The sequence below is a fragment of the Trachymyrmex cornetzi genome, unplaced genomic scaffold, assembly GCF_001594075.2.
Source record: "Trachymyrmex cornetzi isolate Tcor2-1 unplaced genomic scaffold, Tcor1.1 scaffold83, whole genome shotgun sequence".
In the NCBI taxonomy this organism is placed as follows: Eukaryota; Metazoa; Arthropoda; class Insecta; order Hymenoptera; family Formicidae; genus Trachymyrmex; species Trachymyrmex cornetzi.
The window spans coordinates 998850-1023173 of record NW_017300169.1 but is presented as its reverse complement, the minus strand read 5'-3'; the positions used below and the strand labels follow the sequence as shown (position 1 = coordinate 1023173).

General features: G+C 31.9%; 3 protein-coding genes across 5 annotated transcripts; 1 reads left to right on the top strand and 2 right to left on the bottom strand.

Moving 5' to 3' along the window:
- Positions 1-681: 681 nt before the first annotated feature.
- Positions 682-5452, bottom strand: LOC108768753 (uncharacterized). Its single transcript, XM_018519313.1, has 5 exons — positions 5295-5452; positions 1923-4249; positions 1748-1837; positions 1588-1665; positions 682-750 (listed from the first exon to the last, which is right to left on the bottom strand). The coding sequence occupies exons 1-4, from the start codon at positions 5347-5349 to the stop codon at positions 1603-1605; spliced, it is 2535 nt and encodes an 844-aa protein (XP_018374815.1). The 5' UTR covers positions 5350-5452; the 3' UTR covers positions 682-750; positions 1588-1602.
- Positions 5453-6517: 1065 nt separating this feature from the next.
- LOC108768751 (cell cycle checkpoint protein RAD1) lies at positions 6518-10142 on the top strand. 2 transcript variants are annotated; one of them, XM_018519310.1, is made up of 7 exons: positions 6518-6847; positions 7501-7732; positions 7884-8030; positions 8229-8340; positions 9330-9524; positions 9625-9900; positions 10060-10142. In XM_018519310.1, exons 1-7 carry the CDS (start codon positions 6721-6723, stop codon positions 10087-10089), a joined length of 1119 nt encoding a protein of 372 aa, XP_018374812.1. In that variant the 5' UTR covers positions 6518-6720; the 3' UTR covers positions 10090-10142. The 2 variants fall into 2 exon arrangements, with proteins under 2 accessions (XP_018374812.1, XP_018374811.1); XM_018519309.1 differs by lacking the exons at positions 6518-6847; positions 7501-7732 and having other exon boundaries at positions 7958-8134; positions 8221-8439.
- Positions 10143-10800: 658 nt separating this feature from the next.
- fabp (fatty acid binding protein) lies at positions 10801-23078 on the bottom strand. 2 transcript variants are annotated; one of them, XM_018519638.1, is made up of 3 exons: positions 22846-23078; positions 13285-13556; positions 10801-11384 (listed from the first exon to the last, which is right to left on the bottom strand). In XM_018519638.1, the coding sequence occupies exons 1-3, from the start codon at positions 22919-22921 to the stop codon at positions 11331-11333; spliced, it is 402 nt and encodes a 133-aa protein (XP_018375140.1). In that variant the 5' UTR covers positions 22922-23078; the 3' UTR covers positions 10801-11330. The 2 variants fall into 2 exon arrangements, with proteins under 2 accessions (XP_018375140.1, XP_018375139.1); XM_018519637.1 differs by lacking the exon at positions 22846-23078 and adding an exon at positions 14427-14566.
- Between the last annotated feature and the right edge of the window lie 1246 nt (positions 23079-24324).

Genomic DNA, 24324 nt, shown 5'->3' with positions numbered 1-24324 from the left:
TTGCACCTTGCATGTCATACCGATAACGAAGGAGAAAGAGAGAACCTTCCACATTCTAAATTCTGAAAACCACGCAGTTGATAAATTCTACACACTCTTCGAAATCTTTCCATCGGGCTTTTTCAGTTTTTTGTCATCTTTGCGCCATTTTTCCACAGCAAATTTTACGTTTCTCGTAAAATTGTTCTTGTCGAGCTTCGTTCGTAATAATTCCCACTAAAAAGTCATCCGCGTTTTCTTCTCGCTCTTATTTTACGTCCCAGGTCTATCGTCTAGCGATGTGTGTAATATTATCTCAAACTTTTTTGTAACTGTAATGATGCTCAATATAATATTAATATTAGGATGATAAAACTTGAGAATCAAGTCGGTAAATTTGCTATTAGATAAGAAATGTGTGGACTTTTGACGTTATTTCTCTTCATTATATCTATTTTACTGCATACTATTTCAAGAAATAGGTTTAAATTTGAAAAAGAGATCTAATCTTTCTATTATCTCCAATATCACAGGAAGAAAAACAAAATGGTATGCAGTAAAATATAGTGATTTTACAACACAATGCAAAATAATTGGTGATCCGAAAGAATAATTTACAATTTAATAAAATTGCACATTTAATAAAAACTTAGTTAATCAATATATAAAAAAATTATAATTTTTCATAAAAACAAATTAACATGCGTTATAGAATGTTTTCTTCTGCAGAACTTCGGGTTATTCCATGTGTTTAGATTTATTTTGTACCTCCTGAAACAATGCAAAATTTAAATTTAAATATATGCGGGCGTGTCGCATTTTTTATCTTTTCTTTCAAAAACGAAGATCAAAGAATTTGGACTATATAATATTATATTGTACTACATATAAATATTTATTTCTAATATTATTTTTCTTAACTACATATTCTTATATACAATATACTGCTTAAGATTCCTTTAGTTTCCATTTTTGAAAAAAAAAAAAACGTAAAAAATCTTTCTGGCTAGAAAATTTTGTATATATCATCTTGGTAAAAATTTTAAGCACATATTTTTCCATTCATCTGGAATCTTTTTACCTGCAGTTACCTATTGTACTGAAAAAAAATTTACTGAATTTTATAAAATATTTATTTGAATAAGTACTAACAAAATATTTACTTACAGTAAATAAACATTTAATTTAAAAAATTATACTTAAATTAAATAAATATATGTTTACATTTAGTAAATTCGTTAGTACTTTTTAAACAAATTTCAGATTTAGAGAGTACACTTACTGTATAGTCTGCTGTAGTCAATGTATACATTTATTATATGTAAATATATACATTTAGTAAGTGTATATATTTACTAAAGTTAACTCTGACTGTGCATATATATATATACATATGTATATATATATGCACAGTCAGAGTTAACTTTAAATATATACACTTACTATATATATAGTCAATGTATACATTTACGTATAGTAAATATTATATACTGACTACAGCAAATTACAGTAAATGTATAAGTTTACTGAGTTAACACTTTAACTGTCACATATAATGTTACACATGTATATATGTATAGTTAAATTAGTTTATAAATACAATTTTACCTTCGTATGAGATCTTTATTTTTGTACAGCGCAATCAATTCCACAATTTCCCACTTTTAGATTTTCTGTTTCTTCTATCTAAAAACAATTTTTAAATCATTACTAATACGTTATTTTAAAATTAACTAACTAAATTTTTGATACACGAATTATTACGTACTACACGTGAATGTGACGGATAATTGTAATATATTTTTGGATGCAAAAAGTTATCGGCAACATTTTCATCTCCTATTGTTCCAGTCAGCTTCTGAAATATAATATAAAGTGAGGTAAATTTGTAATACATTGCAGATCTTGCGTATTATATTTATATATTTATTATTATTATTTACCTCTTTTGGTTTTGGAGATAGCTGAAGTTCCATTTTTGAATTGGGCGATTGTGTGGACTTTTTTTTAGGTGTTAATAGCGTTTTGTCTGTTATAGGTTTCAGATTTTTGGTCTGATAGAACTCTGCGCCTTTTATGTATACTCCAACCGGCGATATTACATGATCGTAATTTCCTATTTGTCGATAAATGTTCCTCGCTTGAGGACTTACATGCTTGTTTTGCTTATTCATTCCCGGTAGTAAATTGGGAAAGTACGCGCGCTTCGGCTTACAATTCTTGTCGAGTGTCTTCCCAGGAGTTATAAATAATCGTGGCTTTGTAACAACCGGTTTTTTTGTCGACGGAGGACTAATACTCTTCTTTCTCGGTGAAGAATTCGATATTTGTAAAGTTTGCTTATCCTCTAATACGACTGACAGCGCACAAGTATTAAAATCTTTGTTGGGCGTTTTCTCGGCTTGGACATCTTGTCTGTTACAAGGAGTGCGAGGACTACTCAATCTTGTACGATGAAATAAATTGATCAAAGGTTTGTACCTTTCCAAATAATCCTGATATTTCTTTACACTCATGAGAGTTTTCATTAATTTATCGTCGACTTCAATCGAAGAATCATTGATATTCGGATGAATTTCTTCCATCGTCTTGAAATTTTCGTCAATTTCCATCACTATCTTTGCTGTGTCGAGGCACCTCTGTCTTTTTTTCGCAATTTCATACATGACCGTACCCTCAAAATCGTTCGATTCGATCATTTCTTGACGCTTACTATGTTCTGTTTGCTGCTTAAGTATATCAAGTACTGCCTCCGAATCCATTCTATCGTACTTTTCATTTACTAACAATCTATATTCCAAACTCTCTTCAGGTAATTTTTTATGCTGATATGTTGAATCCGAAGTACACGTTCCAGCTTTTTTTATCTGCTCGTGAACGATAGGTGAATTCTCCAGAGAGGCCATTTGGTTTTCACAGGTACGCAAGATATTAGCCATACTTTGTAAAGGAGACTGTAACAGATTCTTCTCCCTTGGGACAGTATAGTCATTATCAGGAAATAATTGTTTGCACATCGCTTCTAAGCTTTCAAACGTATTTGTATCGTTCAATAAATTTTTTGTAACATAGGAAGTATTTTTTGACATACGCAAACACGCTTTCTTGGGGCTTTTATTATTACATTGGGAAGAAGCAGGCGTTGTAAAATGTAGGCCTTTATCAGGAGATAAAGCATTTATAGATTTTTGCAAGAGATCATTAGATTCTCGACTTTTTCTTTTCGTACAAATTGGTGTCGACATGCCAGGAGACTCTGGCCATTCAGGAACGGTCTCGTCCTCTAGAAATTTGCACATTTTTCGAATTTCTTCGTTAAATCTAAATAAACTGAGTTCTGGATATTGTGCCTGTGCGTGAGAATCGTCATTTATAACAGATTCTTCGATTATCGTTAATAAATTTTCTGTACAGACTTTTGGTGCATCGTGATAATCTACAGATAAACGCCTTAGCAAACGTTGTTGCACAGCTGTTTCTTTCAATAGCTTTTGATCTGTCAATGACTGTAGCAATACTTTTAACTCAAAAGGACTAAGTTCGTCTTTGGAACTCATTTCGTTGCTTGAATTATGCTGATTTTCTTTTAGAGAATCATCTTTTTTGTTTAATAAAGAAGAATATTTTGATAATGATAAATTATCTTCAAAAGAAGAAACAACTGTTTCAATTTCCTCATGACTTGTTTTCTTCATTGTATTTTTAGTAGGAAAAGAGAGCTGGTCACCTTTAATATTGTAATTCCTATCCCTCCTCAAAGCTTTATCAAGCACAGTGTAACTTTTTGATCTTTTAAGTTCTCGATTAAGTATTATATTTCTCAGTGACTCTGCTGACATAGAACGTCGATGATTATTAAGGTCCTGTTGTCCCATGAACTTTTTATTTAAATCACAAAAATTAATGTCTTGGCAGATATTAGTTTCAGATAGTGTAGGACTTAATTGATTTTTAGCACCATCATATTCATTATCCAGGTATTCATTATTAAATAAATTTATACATTTATTCAAGTCTGGTTTGACTGACAAATATGATGTTCCATCTGATACAATCAATGTACCATCCATCAACAAAGGATGCCTGTTTTTATATAACATATTATAGCTTTCCTCAGCAATATTGCACGAATCTGAGATAAATTGCTGATTGGTTGAACTACCAGCTAGAATTACAGACTCAACACAAGATGTATTCTCCGAGCAGCTATGTTTATGAAATTCACCTGATACCTGACTTGATTCGTCCTTACTTATTGTTATTGTTTGATCTGTAACATGCAAATATTTATATATAGTGTTTTCTATTTAATATCAAATAAGTCGACACTAGTATCATTTTATCTTTATTACCCATGGAGTGCAAAAAAAGATAAAACAATTGTGTCAATTTGTGTCACTGAATGAAAGATGCCCATAAAACTTTATACATTTAAATTTGAACATATTATAAAACTATAATAAGGTTTACATAAACATTGATGTTTACTGGCAAGAATAAAGTGTAACATAATGATTGTTAGGTCTGTTCTTTTCCATACACTAGGATTAAAGTTCTTGCATGATTATTTCTTCTTTTCCTTTTTATTGGAAAGAGATAAAACACAAACTACAAAAAAATTCATTCCTGAGATATGGAAAAAGAACAGACTTATATCTTTATTATTTACCAATGTTAAACAAGGATGAAATGATTCACTTGTGTTACACTATCCTTGCTGGAAAACAAAGAAATAAAAATGAAGTATTTTACTAAAAATTTTTTTGATGCAGTAAATACATGTGGTCGTTGATGCCTTCTCATTTTTATATAGTATACCTTATGCAGGAAAAGAGGGCCTTCTACAATAAGCCATTATTCATAAATCAGAAGTCGAGAAACTAAAAATTGACCAATCACAGTCGTCATTTTTTAACTTCTGACTTCTGATTTATGGCTAATGGCTTATTGTAGAAGGCCTATTAAAGGTATTGAAAACCACATATATGTATATACACAGCCTTGATAAAAAATATTGGGCACTTTATTAACTAGTATTTAAAGTTTTAGATAAAAATTTATGGCATTTGCTGTAAATTATCCTTTGTTTCAAGAACTAAAACTTGTGTATAATGCCAGTAACCAATAAGTAACAAAGCAAATAAAAGAATTCTAGAAGAATGAAAAAAATGAGTACCTAAAATTTTTTATCAAAACGATATAATAGCATTATGTATAGAGAGAGAGAAAGAGAGAGAGAGAGAACTACAATAGATTTCACTTATAAATGCTGACTATAAGCACAATATAAAGTCAGAAAACATCATCGTACTTACGAAAACTATTTAAAGAATCTGTAAAATTACAGGCACGTCTTCGTTGATTGCTCATTTTAATTTCTTGGAAAATTTCTGCTACGTACAACAGTAATAATGTGAGAACAGAGCAATTCACTCGAAAAGTCAGGAATTCAAGAGAACGTGACACCCATAACGGCTCGAGCACGCTTACATTCTATTGAAACTGAACCTGTTTTCGAATGGTCAGCGGTACCAACGTATTCGATCACGTGATAACGTAATTATGAGGTTTGTTCCATAAACATAGCCGGCGGCACACGATGCTTAAGGTGCGATTTCACGCTGACGCTAGACGCTCATTTTCAGCGTCAAAACAGGTCACGTGATCAAAATTGACGCTTGGTATTTGTCAATTTTGATCATGTGACCTGTTTTGACGCTGAAAATGAGCGTCGAGCGTCAGCGTGAAAAGGCACCTTTAAACAAATATCAAACGTATATCTTTCTCACTTTAAGTTCCAAAAGTGTACACTAGTTCAGCCACAGAAAACAGACCTAGAGAATGGACTACGTGATCCGTATCTAAGTAATGTATCAAATGTGGTCAACAATAATGAGAGAGAGGGACCGTGGGAGACGGCCAATCCCCCTCTCATTCTCTCTCCCATTACACCATTGAATGGAAAGAGATAGAAATGGCCATCTGCCACGGTCCCTCTCTATCATCCCTATCGACCATTTTAACACACGGATCGCGTAGTCCATTCTCTATGGGTTTGTTCGCGTCGCATGCTCCAATATGTTCCAATATGCTCCTATCATAGCTCCTACTCACTCCAACGCGCTTGATAGAGTGAATAGGTGCTGTAGGAGTATGTTGGAACATGTTGGAGCATGCGACGCGAACAAACCTTTGGTATTAATCATGAAACTTTATCCCTAGGAAAAGTGAAAGTGAAAAGTGAAAATTTTAACCATTAAAGTTAATGGAAAAATTTTTTACTTTTCACTTTTCATCCTAGGAAAAAAGTTTCATGAAAAAGTTACCTGGCAATTTGACGATACGATTTTATCGATAGTGTCAGAAAATGTGTATAGTCACGCAATTCTTAAACTGAAAATGGATGTACTGACGGTACGGTGTTTTCGTGTACGGGTGATTTCGACGATAACAAGAAAAGGCCGGCATGGCCTCTCTCTGGTTTCTCTCTAGTTTCTGACTCTACTAACTCCATTCTTCAAAATATTTTCGGGTAGATAATCATCCAATTAACAGCAGTTGACAGACTTCTTTAGATACGATTGTTAGATGATATTCCTCATCCATTTATTTGAGATTTGATAAAGACGAGTCAAGTTTGAATCGCGTTTTAAAAGCACATGGGATAGGAGATATGACAACGAATGAGCACTTTAGTTTCGGGAAAAATTAAAATACGGAACCGTAACCTCCATTTACTACATGAATTCATATCAACAGGTAGTAAATACCGGCTCTCAACCGCCTACTGTGTACGATCAGAAATATGTAGATTTCGTGGATAACGTACTGAAGGAAGTAGCCGACGATTTTGAGAGAGAGAAAATATGTATGTGACATATTACACTGTTTAATAACTTTATACAAGTCTGTTTCTTTTTCTTTTCTTCAATTTATAAATGAAAGCGTATGCACGAGTTTTGAGCTTGCTACGTTCTCTCAAAAATTATCGCGAATGTAAAAATCAGAAGAATAATGAAAACCCTGGTGGAAAAATGTGTCCGAATGCGTCCGAAATCGTCCTAAATGTTTCCGAAAATTGTCGAAATGTACAAATTCGGACAAATTTGGATAGTTACAGATAAAATTAGATACTTTCCATCAAATTTCGATAATACTGTCTGAATTTGTTAGAATTTGTCATTTTTTATATTTTTCGGAAACTGACAAATTTTTTCCACCAGGGAAAAAAGAGATTAAGATTAAATAGACAAAATCTGTAACAAATAAGTACATAACAAATTTTCTTTATTTTTGCCGTTTTTTAAATTTTATTTGAGATAAAGATTTACATATGACCACAAAAGTGTGTTAAAATAAAAGCATTAATTTTCTTAATTAATTCTGATTTTTTTACTTTTCATTTTCTTAAATTTTTCTCCTTATTTCTGGAAAATTATCGAAAGTATTTAATAATTTTCAAATAAAATCAAAACTTATTAAGTATAATCTATTCGACAATAAAGTGATAAATACTTTCAGTCTCCGATCAAAATCTATTGAAACTACACAAGCTGTTTGATGGAGTATTTGAAAGAGCCTTAGATTTATACGAGCAACAACGAGTGACACAAATTTCTACATCTAATGCGATTATAACAGAGCCGTGTAAAAGTGCTAACGAAGCCAGCTGGTTAATGCAAGTCAAAGGACATTCTGGAGCATTGTACACACTTTTTCCAGAAATAAATTATTGTACTTGCGCTGCTTTCAGGTAATATCCTATGTAAATAAATTATTTAGTCAAAAGACAGAGTAATTATGTTTTTTGAAATTTTACATGTACTTATAAGAGGAAATATCTCTTGCACATGTTATACAAGATATCATAAAAAGTTCTTATAAAAGCTCTTACAATGTTACAGACATCAGGTTCTAACAGATCGGTCTGCTTTTACATGTAAACATGTTTTGGCAACTTGGCTAGCCAGTATTGACAATGAAAAGTTATTACATCAGCAACTAACACAAATGCAATTTAATAATTTATTGTTATATCAGGCTTCAAACAAATATGATGCCCTCTAACACAGAAGACTACATATTGGTTGCAAAAGTGGGATTGACAAATCTAAAGATTATAATAGAATTATTAAAAGCTATCAACTTTAAAGAGGTACTTACAGCATGTATACTTATGTTAGAATATACTTGCATTTTTCTATAATGATAAAAATGGTATAATGTATGGTTATTATTTAGATAGCTACTTGCCTCGGTAGTGAAAATGGATTGAAAATCACAGTTGAAGATGCAAAATGTATGCAGGCCAGTGCATATATCCCATCTACAGTTTTTGATGAATTTGGATTGAAAGAAGACGTGACGTTTTCATTAAGTCTGAACATATTAGTGGATTGCCTTTGTATGTTCTGGCCTACTTCGCAAGAAAATTCCGTTACAGTGCAAATATTTTACAAAGTAAACGAAAAACGTGTTATTTCAGTATAAAAACAGAATAATTCTCATCTATTTTTAATGAATTTAAAGTCCGAACAAATAACTTAATATAAATTGTTACATTTTATTTTTCCGAGTTATAAAGCCTGTTTTTTTAGTTTTTATTCATTTTTTCTTTCTTTTTTTAATGTAGAAAGAAAAAGAGAAAAAATAAACAATGCAAGAAATTCAGCTGAAAAGGAAAAATTTATACTAAAGAAGCGAGTTTAAAAATGGCCAATTTTAGCCGTGAACAAACACCTATAAAACCTGAAAAATAATTAAAGAGGAGTCATATTACATAAAAAATTTAGAGTTTAAAAAAATGGAGGTAACCTCCTCCATGTAACCTTAAAAAATCAATTTATTTCGAACATTGATCTGTTCCCGTTTCAAGCCATACAACTTTTATCTGAAATATTTTTGTCTAACGGGTTCAGTTTTCGATGTATTTTGGTGTTTTATTTATTTTAAGTAGAATATCCCATATATTTATGGATCTCCCTGGTAGTGTGTATTGTTACAGTATTTAATGGTCCCACGTGTTAAATGTAAACACGCCATTAGTTTTGAAATCTAATGTTCATTAAAAATAAAATGAGTTTTTTTGCAAAGCGTTTAAACAATCTACTTTATTATTTTTATAAGATTTTCCAAACTTTCCTGGATAAATAAACTTTCCTTTATAAATGTATGGACTTTCAAGATGATAACTGCATAGATTTCCGTTCACGACCAAAATTGGTTTTAAACTTTCTTCTTTGAAAAAAACAATTCAAAATGCATATTATACTATTTAATCGTAATATTAAAGCAACGATATCATTTTTTTATTGCTGTAACAATATTAATATCATAATTATTCATTGTAGGGTACAGGCTATCCTCTAAGTATTATCATTGAAGAAGATGGGATCATAACAGACTGCTCGTTGAAAACTTTAGAAGTAGAGGAATTGTTAGATTTTCATCTTGATACAGAAAACGTTGTAAATAAAGTAGTGTTGCAAACAGAATTATTGAAGGCTGTCATGGCTGAATTAGATCCAACTAGTCAACTAGTCGAGGTATAATAAGCGATTTCAATTTCAACTCGAGCTTTAAAATACCTAGAAATTTACTTTCGGCTCAAACGTCTCTTTGAAATATGACACTTTTATATTCTAGTTACGTTTATCACCGGAAAAACCCTTCTTCAGAATTAGTTTGGAAGGTATAGGCAGCGTTTGCCACATCGACTTGCCACATGATAACGATTTAATAGACACATTTCAATGTACGACAACGGTTACATCCACTTTTAAATTAGAGCATATTAAACCAGCAATGAAAGCGTTATCATGTGCGAGCAAGGTTTCCCTAAGAACTAATAACGTCGGTTTATTGTGTTTTCAATATATGATTAAAACCGAAAATGGAAACACATGTTACATGGAATATTACGTAAGACTTTTTATAATTAATTGAACAATCAAATTTATCATTGTAATATTAATTTAGTACTAAATAGTTTTCACAATTGTATTTTGTGTAATCTTATATTTTATGATGCATTGATATATCTGATATATACGATAAAAATTTCTTGTATTTCATTTACAGATCTCTCCACTAATTGAAAATTTTGAATGAAAAACAGTGGTGATATAAACGTATCAAATCAGAAATAAAATATATTCAGATGCCCCCATCTATGTATAAAAATTACTTTAATAAATACTTAAATATTTTTTCTACAGATTTTCATTGATACTTTTTTCTTATTTAAAAAAATATGTTTAATATTTCAGATTTGCTTTTTAAATAACTAGCACATCCCCCACGCGCGCTGCTCCATTATCCTCTCCTTTTTAGACATTATAAAATATAATGTTACGAATCTGGATTCAAAATGTTTGAATAAGAAAAATGACCGAATTATTATGGCGGATTGAAAATTTGAAAATTCAAAGTGGTTGAATCACCCCAATAATAAATCGCGGATTCGGAACGAACACAAAAACCCCCGGGTATCAAATTTCACCAAAATCGAAGAACCTTTTAGATTTCCATAACATTCCCGCCATATTAGTTCAATCATTTTGAATTCTCAAATTTTGAACAAGATCGAAATGAACGACCCCAAAAACCCCCTAACAAATTACACCATAATCGAAGAATCTTAAAGATTTCCATAACATCTCCATCCGCCATATTGGTTCAGCCATTTTGAATTTCGAAATTTTGATCACGATTTCGGAACGAGCGACCCCTAAAACTCCCGAAGCCACATACGTATACATCATGTACAACATATTTAAAAGAAGTTAGCAGTCTCCTAATTTTTGAATGAAAACACATGTATATTTTCATTAGACATTATTATTCGTAGAAAAAAGCAAATTCATAGAATAAGTAGTACAGCGATCGCTGTACGTGGAACATAATTCGCTGACAATATTACATATTTTATTACGTAATACACGCTATACATAAATAGAAAATGTGCACAACAGAATGGATCAATTTATACTTCGATTATCATTCGATACATCCTTTTTACGAACGCATGTAAATATGTGAGTTTTAACTCCGTAAAAAATGTAAGTTCTATAATCTCTTTGAGTTACATTTCAACACGAGTTACAATTAGCTTATACATACAGTCCAATATCGTAGCAGCGTGATATACCCAGACATGTCTAAAAGATATCTTAGGAATCTCTTAGACGTATATATCTAAAAGATGTTTTTTAGATATACTACATTTTATAACTGGGTACCTTATTCACGCTCAAGCGAGGATTTCAAACGATAATTTACACGTTTTCAGAAGCTACTTTTGAAGCACCTGTGTGAAGTTGTGCACGCTTTCAGCTTTGGTACTGGCCTCTTTATTCCTGAAGTTTGTATACCCTTGTGCAGACTATGTCATCGACCTTCATGATCTACAACAGAAATAGCATATAACGCCAGTTAATATTTGACGATGATAGAGCTCTCCGACGTAACGATAATCTCTTGGAATTATTAACAGCAGTTATAGTTTCTGTAAGTAGAAGAGCGAAAGAGTGGGAATTATCCCCGTGCCGGTGTCTCACGGTATTAACACGTATCGCCAGACGGATCAATGGATCTTTATTGGCACCGTTTCGGAGCTCGGTGCTGTAGAATTGTACGTGTCACGAACAGGAGGAGCGCACGCGATAATTGGCCGGACATTTGACGAATCATTATAACATTAGCCGCTCGTGCAACGGTCCCTTGTCACGTTCCTCCACGTATAGCTTTTGTACTTTAATTGGCAACTCCTGCGCCCGCATCACTGTGACACGAATCAAAGTTCAAGTTGTTCGGAGAGGAAGGATGCACGCACACGAGTGACAAATGCATTTTCTACCGCGATTAACCACGTCATTCCTATAACTCATGTTTTATTGCATATCATCATTCCTATAACTCATGTTCTATTGCATATCATCCGAGTTCGCAGATTAAGGTTTTTAAAGTGCCGCACGTGAAAATAATGAATGAAAGTTGTTCTCGGTTTAAAGAAAAAATATAACCATAAGAGAGAAAAACAATTCTTTTCAGGATACCTATTTTCGTAATTGTTAATGTAATTAAAGTATATGTGCGTTTAAAATCTTGAAAAAAGTTCTCAAAATATCATATTTTTCATACAAGAATTTTTTATATTTTAAATTTATAACAATTTCTAACAAATACCTTAAATTTCTTCAGACTATAAACATGTTTCGGAAATGATAGAATCTTACAATTAGTGTGTCAGAATTTATATACATCTAGAAAAGGTGTAAATAAAACTGTTTCGTTTTATATATAAAAAGTACGAGAAATTTTTTAAAAAGTTATACAAAAATTTTGAAATTTATACAGAAATCCTGAAAAATTATATAAAAAATTCTAAAAACAATTTTCACTAGAGTACTACTGTAAATTCAACGTACGAATGTTAATGTTAATGATGTTTCCAGAAGCGTTCTCAAGAAACAGACATTAATTTATTAGTCCATAACCGGATCTCGCGCATTTATCACATAAGACAAGTATATAGAAACATGAGATATATTTCTTGCTTAGTGTTTACGCGACTGAAGGTCGACATTAGACTTTGCTGCTAACTTTTAATAGTGTTAATAATAAATAGCGACATAGTTTGATCGATAAGGCTCGTTATATTGATTTATGAATAAAATATTGACATAAGACCGACTTAAGTATCAATGATTTAAATATCGCGTCGCGAATGAATTAAACTATTTATTAATAAAATGTGTAAAAAAATATAATTTGCTCCAAGAAACGTAGTAACATTTATAATTTATATTTACAGTGAATGCAAAAAATATTCATATATATAAGATTTTCATTTAAAAAATCTTATTTGTAGAAAATAGACATTAATTAGCCACTTATTAACAAGAAAGTACGTTTTAATCTAATACAAACAAGAAGATTTTACAAAAATAACTTAGAACTTAAAGTTTTCGACTGTACGAATATTTTTGGTGTCCAAATAATACCATATTTCATTTTCATTTATTACTGAGATATTTTAATTATTGCACACAATTTTAGATGAAATAATTTTGAGAAATATACAATCTATTTGTTCTTTGTTAATAAATTACTAATTATTAATTAATATTTATTCTCTAAAACTAAGATTTTTGCAAAAGATATCTCTTCTATACGAATACTTTTTGCATTTATTATAATATAAATCATATAAATATTTTATTTTAATCATCTTTATTGCAAGTGACGCGTGTGAATATTCGAAAAATAAATTATTAATTCTAATAATCTTCTAAAATCTCTTACCGCTTTCATCTCCGTAGACCCGAATTCCCTCTCGATCGTAGTGCCCTTCTCGCCTTTTTGCACCTGTACGAGTTTGTTACCCTCCAGAGTACAGACGCTCTTCACCTTCCTGCCGTCTACGGTCTCCTCGTCAAACTCCTCGCCAAGTTTGAACTTTATTTCGGTATTTTTGAAAGCGCTAGATGTCTTCAGAGTGTACACTCCGTCTTTCTCCGTCAATTCGACGACGGGACTGACGCTGCTACCCATTTTGCGCGTCACCATACCCACGCCTGAAAGAAGAGCATAAGCTGCTTTAAAATCACCTACGCCTCTCGTCAGTTCTATGAAATCCTAATCTGCCGCATGTATTTATGTCACACAGATGACTCATCGCGGAATATTAATTTATTAATCATTCTCGCGAAAGCGTTCACGCTTCGCAATCTAATTGCGAGCTATCATTAAAAGAGAAAAAATATTCAAGACATTTATTCTAGGCCAAAAAAATTGGAAACATTTCTTAAAAATTGAAATTTTAAGTGAGGGTTTAAGCATTAACTTTTGAAAGCCTTAGTAAAAAAATATTAGGCACTTATATTTGTTTGTTCATCTAAATTATTTTATCTATATAGGTATTATACTGACTATACTAGAATTGTACAAAGTTATAAGGTCCATTCAAAAATGTCAACTTTTAAAAAGTCTTTCCAAACTTCTGGCTTGGAGTGTGCTCTTTCTCCATATGCTTGAAAGTTCACAAGTTGCTACTTAAATTTACTAACAGAATGAACATAAGTAGCCTAAACAAATATAAAGATAAAATCGTATAGCGATTGGGAGTGCGTCAGGTTCGATCAGGATAACTTTTAAATTATATGTCTATTAAACTCCACTCGAAGTTAAATGGCAAAATGAATATTTATCTGCCAGCTGATAAAATTCTTCAAAGCTTATCTCTTGGGAAGCACTTCGTTTCCTAAGAGGGCGACTATCGAGTTCTCGATATTCTTTCAAAGAAAAACAGTTCCTCGTAAAGAATATTCAAAGAAAAAATACATAAATACACGCATTTGTCGATCTATGTCACATGCATTTGTAATCTATGTTAATAGGCCAGGGATCGATTTCTTCTGAAAAACGGATTTACGTGCTCGTCTCACCTAAAGCTTTCATGTATTCGTCAAACTTTTCACTAGATTGGAGCTTGTAACGCTTGCCCAAGATACCGGTTAATACCTCCGACGACATGGTTCGATCTATCACCGACGACTGCGAGAATGAAACTGACTAACAGCTCGACTGGTTTGTATGCCTTGTGCTCGCTTCTGCGATTGATTAGACTTTATATCGTAGGTAGGTTTATCGTGGTGCGGAACTCTGTTCCGCATTGACAACGGACGACGAAAGAAGTAAACTTTGAAGTTTGACCCACCGATCGCGCTATTTATAGACTTCGTGAATTATTATCCGGAGTGATATTACATGAGCGTATGTGAGTATATTATGGTACATGATCGCTTTGACATTCAAGAAGCACTTAATAGATTCTCAAAGTAGAAATCTTTGTACAGTGATAAATGTCTCTCAATTCTCGTTTTCAACGCGATTCAACTAAAACTTTCAAAAGTATCTGATGGTTTGCATCAATTGTTAACGGGAAATACATCACGTTCATCAGCTAAATGTTAGCGTTTATTCATCATCTTGGTATGATTAAATTAATACTCATTAATACTGATTAACAAATTCGCGATTAGTCATGATTCTTTTCGCAAACTGTTGGAAAGGCGATTATCTGCTGTTCGCGAAACCGATGAAATAATTATCGCCTAATTTATGCCCATTCCTACCACTGTAGAGTAACATTCTCGGTTCAAATTACTCTTCACCTTTCTCTATTTCTTAAAACCAGAAAAAGGTAAAGTAAATTGAAGTTGAAAAATTGGAGAAATCGAGATTAAAGTGTTAATCTATATTGATAATGTACAAAGCAGATTCTATTCCTCCGTCTGCTATTGTGGATCTTTTTTGACACATTGAAAAAAAAGTGCACTGAAAAAAATTTCAAATTAAAAATGAAGGAAATCGAAGATTTTTATCATATCAAGAATTTTGGTTATCTCAATTAGAATTATAGTGGGTTTAACCAAAAAATTCTGATTCATTTTTCAACCAGAATTTCAATTAATACAACCAGAAACTCTTTTTCCAGTGTGATAATATAGCCAAATGTTGAGCTACCAAATGTGAAATAATTTCAATTAAGTATTCGTTTATATGTATAACCCCAAAATAATTTTACTCTCTCTTTTCTAAATATTTAGTTATTTTACTTTTCTAAATATTACTAAACATAATAATGTAACCAATCATTTGATGACAGTTACTAAATATAAAAAAAAATAAAATTGTTTTTGATTACAAATAAGGGATTATATCCGAACGCCTGAAAACAGAGTAATTTTGAGAATTTTTTGTAGTTAATAATAAAATAAATAGAAGCAGTCTCACTTCCAAAACTCCCAGCGCCATTAGCTTGAAGCAAAAAAATAAAACGAACACATTAAAGGCCTTCGAACTAAATTTCTACTGATTTTATTATTTAACAACAAAAAATTCCCGAAATTATCTTATGTTTTCAGGCGTTCACGGATATAATCCCTTGACCGAGCATTTGATTGAAATTATTTCACTCAACATTTGATAGCTATTACCAGATTTTTTCTCAGTGCACAACAAAATTTTACTCTCAAATTTCTCGCAAATAAAAGAGAGTGAAGTCCAGTTTCCCCTTTTAAAATATTGTAATATCTATTTGGTAATAGAAATATTGAAAAATAACCTTAAATTTTTCTGCATTTTTTAAAAGCCTAAAACAGTATAAAAAAACAAATTGTAGACAGAGAGTCATAATAACTCACGATAGCACTTGATAACATGTGTCAAAAGTTCCTTTAAATGGCCTCGGAAGAAAAAAAAAGCGAAGATACTCTTATCTCGCCTCACAGGTGATAACGAAATTACAGGTTTACGTTTGAGTCACGCAAGTGAGTCGCTTATCGATCTCTCACTACCTTGGCAGTTCTTGAAAACATGGTAAACGCTATCAACTTTTCCGCGACGCATTTAACCGCACGGTATAACGCGTCGGAAGACGATGCGTCTAGACTTGCTCTCTTATTTAATTTCCGGCGAACCGCTCTCCCGAAGATTACCGTAACGACGTCGAGCGAGGGGGTGGAATACGGTTTATCCGTCAACGGTTCTGGTTGTATACCGACATCTCCTGCGTACAATTTGTAACTTTACCATATCCTAAGCATTATTTTAAAAAGCCACCTATATTTGGCTTTTTTAGGAATCAATAATCGAATGGAATTATATATAATAGTCGAAATTAATATCGGATAAAATTCGTGCAAAATTTATTGTATAATATAATTATTTTATTATTATATTGTTTTCATGTATATAATAGAGATGGTTTGCAGTTATTTGGACTTATATATATCTGTAAATATAAATTAACTTTCATCTGGATTTAATTTACTTTTCATTTTTTTCTAATTAGAATTACATCCCTCCAAGAAAAAAAAATTCAGTGTTTTCAGAAAAATTTAATTTTGTAGCATTAAAGGCATTTTTCAACAGCAGCCAAATATGTTTCATTTTATATAATAAAAAATGTAGTTGCTTTGGTGAAATACATTTTCTGCTTTATAAATAACAAAACTTGTTTATATCAAATGATAGTATTATTCAGTGCATTTTAATCAGATATTTTGTCGTTATATATAAGAAAATGGTTTATATAATAAAACATTTTTCCTCATGTAGCGAAAAATGAAAAGTAAGTTAAACAGAAATTGAAGTTAATCTACATTGGTTGATGAAACAGGCGTGAGAAAAGGAAGAACGATGTTAAGTTTTAGCTATATTTCGGCTAAAATGTAATTTTATATATCACATCAAAGGGCTATTTAAGTCGAGTGCACTAAAAAAAAAGATTGGCTGCTGCAGCAAATTAGATGGTAAAATATGGTATATCATTTTTAATTGGCTGTAGCAGCCAATTTTTGGTTGCAGTAGCCAATTATTGGTTGCGTTAGCCTATCCGCAATGTCAGTATAGGATTTCGATAGGCTAACACAACCAAAAATTGGCTGCTGCAACCAATTAAGAATGCTATGCCATATTTTACCATCTAATTTGCTGCAGCAGCCAATCTTTTTTTTTCAGTGTGGTGTATCGCTTATCTTAGGAAAACGTTGAAAACATGAGAGAAATCGTGATAAAAGTCATGATAAATCGAATGCTCACATTTCATATCACATATTTATTGATAAAAAAATTGTTAAGTAAGATATCAAGATATCTCAGGAATTAAACAAGGACTGCATTGTTATACAACACATAATTGCAATCAAAGAAATTTTCGAGCAATTCACAAACGGCGAAGAATCTGATACAAAATAATCGTTTGGTTTCGAATTCTAGCTTTAGATAATAAAAATTAACAACTTTTTGTTGCTATTAGTATGTATGTGTATGTATTGTGTATATAACGATTTCTTCCATGTTCCTGATGTTCCCCAAAATAAGCGATATAAAATCGATTCCGCTTAAATAACTCTTTAATGGCACGCACGCACGCACACATATAATCTGTATCTTTCAGAACTTTTTCATTTTAGTCGTAAAACAAAACTTAACATCCATTTTTATTTGTAAGACATATTTGTGAAATAAATCTTTTACGGCGAAATAAAATTGTATTTCTAGCAAATAAATAAATTATTTTATTTTATTTTTTTTTACAATTAATGAGATATATTTTACGGAAAAGTATATTCAAAAAAGCATAGTCATTTCAAAGAAATTTTTTGTAATCAATAAGTATCGAAGAAAATGTTACATGTTTACTTGCCGATATTTCGACTGTTTTTTAGTATAGTAATTATGATTATTTAAGGAAAAGTGAAAACAAAATAAAATCTAATTTAAGAAAAAACTAGACCTATAAGTGTATGTTTGATATTAATGAAACAATATAGTTAAAATTGAAGCTTGTTTCTTATTTACATTCCTTAATTAAAAAATAATAATTAATAAATTAGCAGATAATATGGTGCAACAAAATGAAAATATGGAGACTATGGATGCGTTCTGAGTTACGCATGAAGTGCATAATGTATCGTTTTATCTTTCTTTATTATTCGATGAACAGAGATAAAAGTTGCATAATGCGCTTCATGCGTTACTCGAAACGCATCCTATATGTGACATTATCTGGTTCTTTAGTTTATCTGAAGTCAATAAACATCAGATAAGCGATTAAAATTATCAGTATCGATAAAACCAATATAACAGAGTTTCCTTTTCCTTAACATTAATTTAAACAAAAAGGAACGAATGTTTGGTTCCAAAGGTGTGTCTGCTTCCAGAAATCTAAAGACGCGTTTACACCTTGACAGAAAAACAGAAAGCAGAAATGCAGCAGCCAATCAATTCGCGCTGATAGTAACAGTACAGAAAGTCGAAATTATGTCGACTATCAGCGCGAGTTGATTGGCTGCTGCATTTCTGCTTTCTACTTTTCTGTCAAGATGAGAACGCGCCCTAACACGGTTTTCATACATTGTAAAAAAATACACGTGATTGACAAGCTGAATTTTCGGCACGAATACTGGACGCGCATTCGCGTGATTCGACTGTCAATTACGAGATTTATTAATCCTGTTAATGAATTAATTCAAGTGTTAAATTAGACTGCAATCAGGCGGTACGCAGCACACTGTCCGGAATTAAGATCGAGGTCAGGTCGTTGCACGATGAGGTGAGGGGGTGTAATTTAACGTATTAAAATTGATTAACGTCCCGGGCTCCATTGGTATCTCGCTGATGTACAAACGACTTTAGCGGCTAATTAACCGATTAAAGCTGCTATGGTGGTATGCAGTATAGGCGAAAGCATACCTACATACATTTTTATATTTTTTCGAACATACTTTTAAATGGTTGTTCGCAGATTTAAAATAGGTTGAAATGTAACGAAATTATAAAAACACGTATTTAGAACCGTTTAGCATAGATTGTAATCGAAATCCTACATACATTTTTATATTTTTTCGAACATACTTTTAAATGGTTGTTCGCAGATTTAAAATAGACTGAAATGTAACGAAATTATAAAAACACGTATTTAGAACCGTTTAGCATAGATTTTAATCGAAATTGTTCAATTATTCCTTAAATTTCTATTGTTTTCTAGAAAAAAATGGAATAATTCCGATCGAAATTTATTATGTATCTATTCTATAAGGCTCTATTATAAGTTTGAGGTTCAATTAAAAAACAAATTCATTCATTCTCTCTCTCTCCCTCCCCCCTTCCTCCCTCCCCTCTCTCTCTCTCTCTCTCTCTCTGTTCCTGCTGTCTGTATTTTTCATTGTGCCTAACACAAATAAAAGCACAAGCAATAGAAACAGAGAATAGATTTCAATCTATCAGAATACCATATGCTATACCAAATATTTCTGATAGGTATATATACCATTATTTCTGATAGATTGAAATCTATTATTCTCTGTTCCCCTATTGCCTATGCTTTTCAATTGTGTCTCGGATTTCATAAACAATGAAAAGCAACAGGAACAGAGAGAGAATAATACAGACAATAAGATTTCAACTGGTGGTAAACTGTGTATCAATAAACAAAAGATTTCAACTTATAGGAAATCGTATATCAATAATTAAGGTTAAAGTCTTGATTGTCGGATCTATATAAAGCCTGATGCACAATTGAAAAGCATAAATAATAGAAACAAGAAATAATAGCTTTCAACCTGTCAGAAATCATGTATATAAAAATATACAGTTTTTGATAGATTGAAATCTGTTACTTCTTGCTCTTATTGCCTGTTTCTATTGTTTTTCAATTGTGTCTCAAGCTTTAAAACTAATCTACAATATGTTTTTTACTTCCTGTTTCTTGCTTTTTATCTCTTTGCGACCATTTTATCAACAATCACGTTTCTTTTCCGAAGTTTGTCAACTTTTATCGAACGACAGAAAACGAAACAACTGGGTAAGAGGCAAAAAGGCGAGAAGTAAAAAGTAATAAAAAGCAAGAAACAAAGTACGTCGTAGATTAGGCTTTATTCTCTTTGTCCATTGTTTGTTTTGTATTGTGCACAAGGCTTAATACATGCCCTCTGGTCGCTGAACTATAAGATTCTTTTTCTCGAATATTTGTCAAAACTGGTATTATTCTCTTGTCGATATTATTTCTCCTTTATGAAACGCGTGAAATTCCGTAAATGAAGTCTCCCGATAGCTTCTCTGATGTTTACTTTTCACGCGCATCTTCCACGTGGGCTTGTTCACGTTCCATACACGCACGTAAAATTGCCGATGTGTCGAACCAAGCGACCATTTGTACGCCGAACAACGCACAAACGAAGCTAACGACAGATCTCATCACAATAATACGGTTTGCTGTAATGTGTGTAATCGTTCGCTATTTTGTAAGAGCAATTTACAATGCACGATACGTTGCTCGATTTTTTTTGCGTTTATGAACCTGTCATTTTTCTATACAATATTCTTAGCAATTCTTCAATTATCTCTCTTTCTCTTTCCTATAATTTGTAATAATGGGTTTAGAGATTCTTAGAATATTGTAGTATATCAGATTACAATAGAACAATTTTACACTTATAACTTGTGCCAAAATTTATACTTCTAGAATTCTGATACTAATAGAATTCTTCTAATTTTAAATGCTGTGTATAATACGAAAAACATTTGAGGAATAGAAATTTATCAAAATTGATTGCTGAAAAATGTTCTTTCTTTTCTTCTTTATATTGTTTTCATATTTTTCTGCAATTAACTTGGAAATGATAATCTTTTATCTATGTCGTTATTGTAGCAAATAAGCGATATATTTATAAAAATATTTGCTACAATAACGACATAGATAAAAGATTATCATTTCCAAGTTAATTGCAGAAAAATATGAAAACAATATAAAGAAGAAAAGAAAGAACATTTTTCAGCAATCAATTTTGATACTAAAACTGCCTTTTAAAATTTACATATAATTGTAATGATTCAAAGTTCAAAGCATTCAAACTCAAGGTTTATGGAAAACTTTTTGTTTTCTGAATTGTGTTGTGTTGTAGCAAATAAACGATGTGCATAAATAATACATTAACACATACATATGCATGAAAATATACAGCATCTGATGTAATCTGACTATAGCAATCTGACGAGAATTGAACCGTGCACTTTTATCGTGTTTTAAGTTTACATAATATAATGAGGCGGTTAATACTAAATAAACTTTCGTAGTTAGTATTAAACACGAAGTGTTTACAAAATCCAAGGTCTGCAGAAAAACGACGAAGAATAAAAAAAAAAACTTGTTAAATATATATATTAGTATCATCGCAACGTTCGACTTTCGACTGATAAATTAAATCCGAAATAAAAAATTAATTGCTAAAAAAAACTAATAAAGTAAAAACGAGTTTTGACGGTAATGCAGTTCTTAACGATTACTGAGAATATTCAGACACGTGGCAGAGTTGCGTCAGAAAAATTACCAACTGCGATTTAAAAATTTTTCAAAACTTCTGACGAAACCGACATATGTATTTACATTTGACAACTATTTTCTGATTACATCATAATTATGTACTTTCTTAATTCGAATATTAATTATTATTCTGGTCAAATCGAATTTGAGTTAAAAGTCGATTAAAAAAAATGCTCATATATTTTTTACATTTACATTACTTTGGGTGAAAATTCATCTATATAATTAGGAATAGTTTTTATTTTACTTTGTAACAAGTAATACATTAGTAAAATATTTTCATAATTCTCCGTGATTATTAGTGCGTAATTAATATTTACAAGATGATAAAATATTAATTTGCAAATTACATCTTATCGCCTTATAAATAAATGACTTATACATGAACAAATGCGGAAGCTTATATTGGCATTTTACTTATACCTATTTGATTTATTCTTGAAACTACAAAACTTACTTTTATTTTAATCGATTTTATAAGTTGTAAAATGTAAAAATAACTAAATTAACACTATTTTTATATAAAAGAAATGACTTTCAGCGTTAAATAGCCTTATTAAATATTAAATCCATTAAAATTTTAATAAGAAAAACTTGAATTATGTATTAAACTTGAATTAGCATTTGAGTAAAAATTCGCTCAGTAAGATTTCAGGCCTCTATTCTTGAAAAGAAACGTATACGAAAGTCTAGGGAAATACTGTATGTCCAGATCTGAAAAGGAAAAAGCGAGCACGTAGTCAAAGAATAAAGATCGTAGAGCGGATCGAGATGATTTCAAGACTTTTGAGTCATAAAATAGTATTTATCGTAAAAATATTCATTTGACTGTGAGAGGACTAACTACCGGCTCTCCCACGTCGAGTTTTTTCCATGCCAATCACGCGCACATTCTAAATTAACATTTCCGACGCACTTTGAACTGCCGAAGCGGTGCCGAGAGCGGCCGGCGTTCGTTTCGACTACGTACATACCGAGCGCCTTCATGAACTCGTCGAAATTCTCGCTGCTGAAGAGCTTGTAACGTTTCCCGAGAAATTCGCTCGACATGGTGCTCGACCGAACGTGACACGTGGAGGACGAAAAGAGTGATCAAGAGATCGGCGGCGACCGGGACGTCAATTGATATATTGCCGGGAGATCACTGAACACCTCCTAATCGATCGACACGGTTTCGAGAACTGAACGGTAACGTCAGGATGACTGGATGAGGAGTGCCGCGAGCGCGAAAACCATCTCCCCCGTCAGCCCCACACCGGTCTCTTTCTCTCTCTCTCTCTCTCTCTCTGCCTCACTCTGTCTCTTTATCTTTCCTTCCTCGTCCCACTCGAGACTTGCCGCTCACTTGTTCCGCTATTGATATTAGGGGTCGCGTTCCCTCTCACTGCACTTCCTCCTTCCCCTTGCCAGAGCCGCCCTCCCCCCCCATCCCGCTCGTTAACTAGCTCCATCTCCCTTAGTTCCTCGGTCCACGCTCGTTTCTCCCTTTCGATCCTTTTCGCCCTTCCACCGATCGAGTATGAAACTTCCCCGTCTCGCTCTCACCCGGAAAGCTTCCCCCTCCTCGGAATCTATTCGCAGCTGTGAGTCTTACATCCTGCGTCCTGCTTCATACTTGCGCAATCGTCCTCCTTGGTGTCTCATGTCGTCTCTTGCGACACGCCGAACACCGAATCTTCATTTATTCTTCTTGTATGTACTCGCATGCGTGACGCGTTGGAGGATAAAATTGGTGGACACGAATGCTTTGTTAAATTAATTAGACCATTTTACATTTATTTTTAGAATGAATTTAGAACAAATAAATTATATATAAAGTTACTACAGTGTGTTATTATATATTGATTACGTATATACATTGATCAAGCATTGATTATTACAGTGATTTATTACAATATTTCAGCATAAAATTTTAATGATGTTAATTGGAAGAATCGTAAATATCCTAGCTGCAATTTTCAAACAACAATTTTGCCCAAAATTGTACATAAAAATCATTTGACAAATACTGATGTAAAAATAAATATTTTAAATAATTAAGTTTTGCATGTTTATTGAAACTAATGACTTTTAATAATTCCTGGTTTTGAAAACTCTAATTTCGAGTGAAAGAAACCATCCATAAATATACAGGACGTTTCTTCTAACTCAGGCACTTAAAGTATCTCTGTTATTTTTAATGATATGAAATATCAAAAAAGAAAGATTAGCTATTTAAAAAATGAACTGCGTTTATTTTTAATAAAGAAAACATAACTTTTTAAAAAAAATTATGCAATTATATATATATATATATATATATATTTTTTTTAAGAACTTTTGTATATACATTATTTACACCAATTGATTTATCTCATTATTCTGTGCATAAAAGTATTAAGATAATAAAGATATGAATAATTTACCAGAAATTTTATATTTCATATTAAAATTTGTGCGAAAATAAAGTAGAA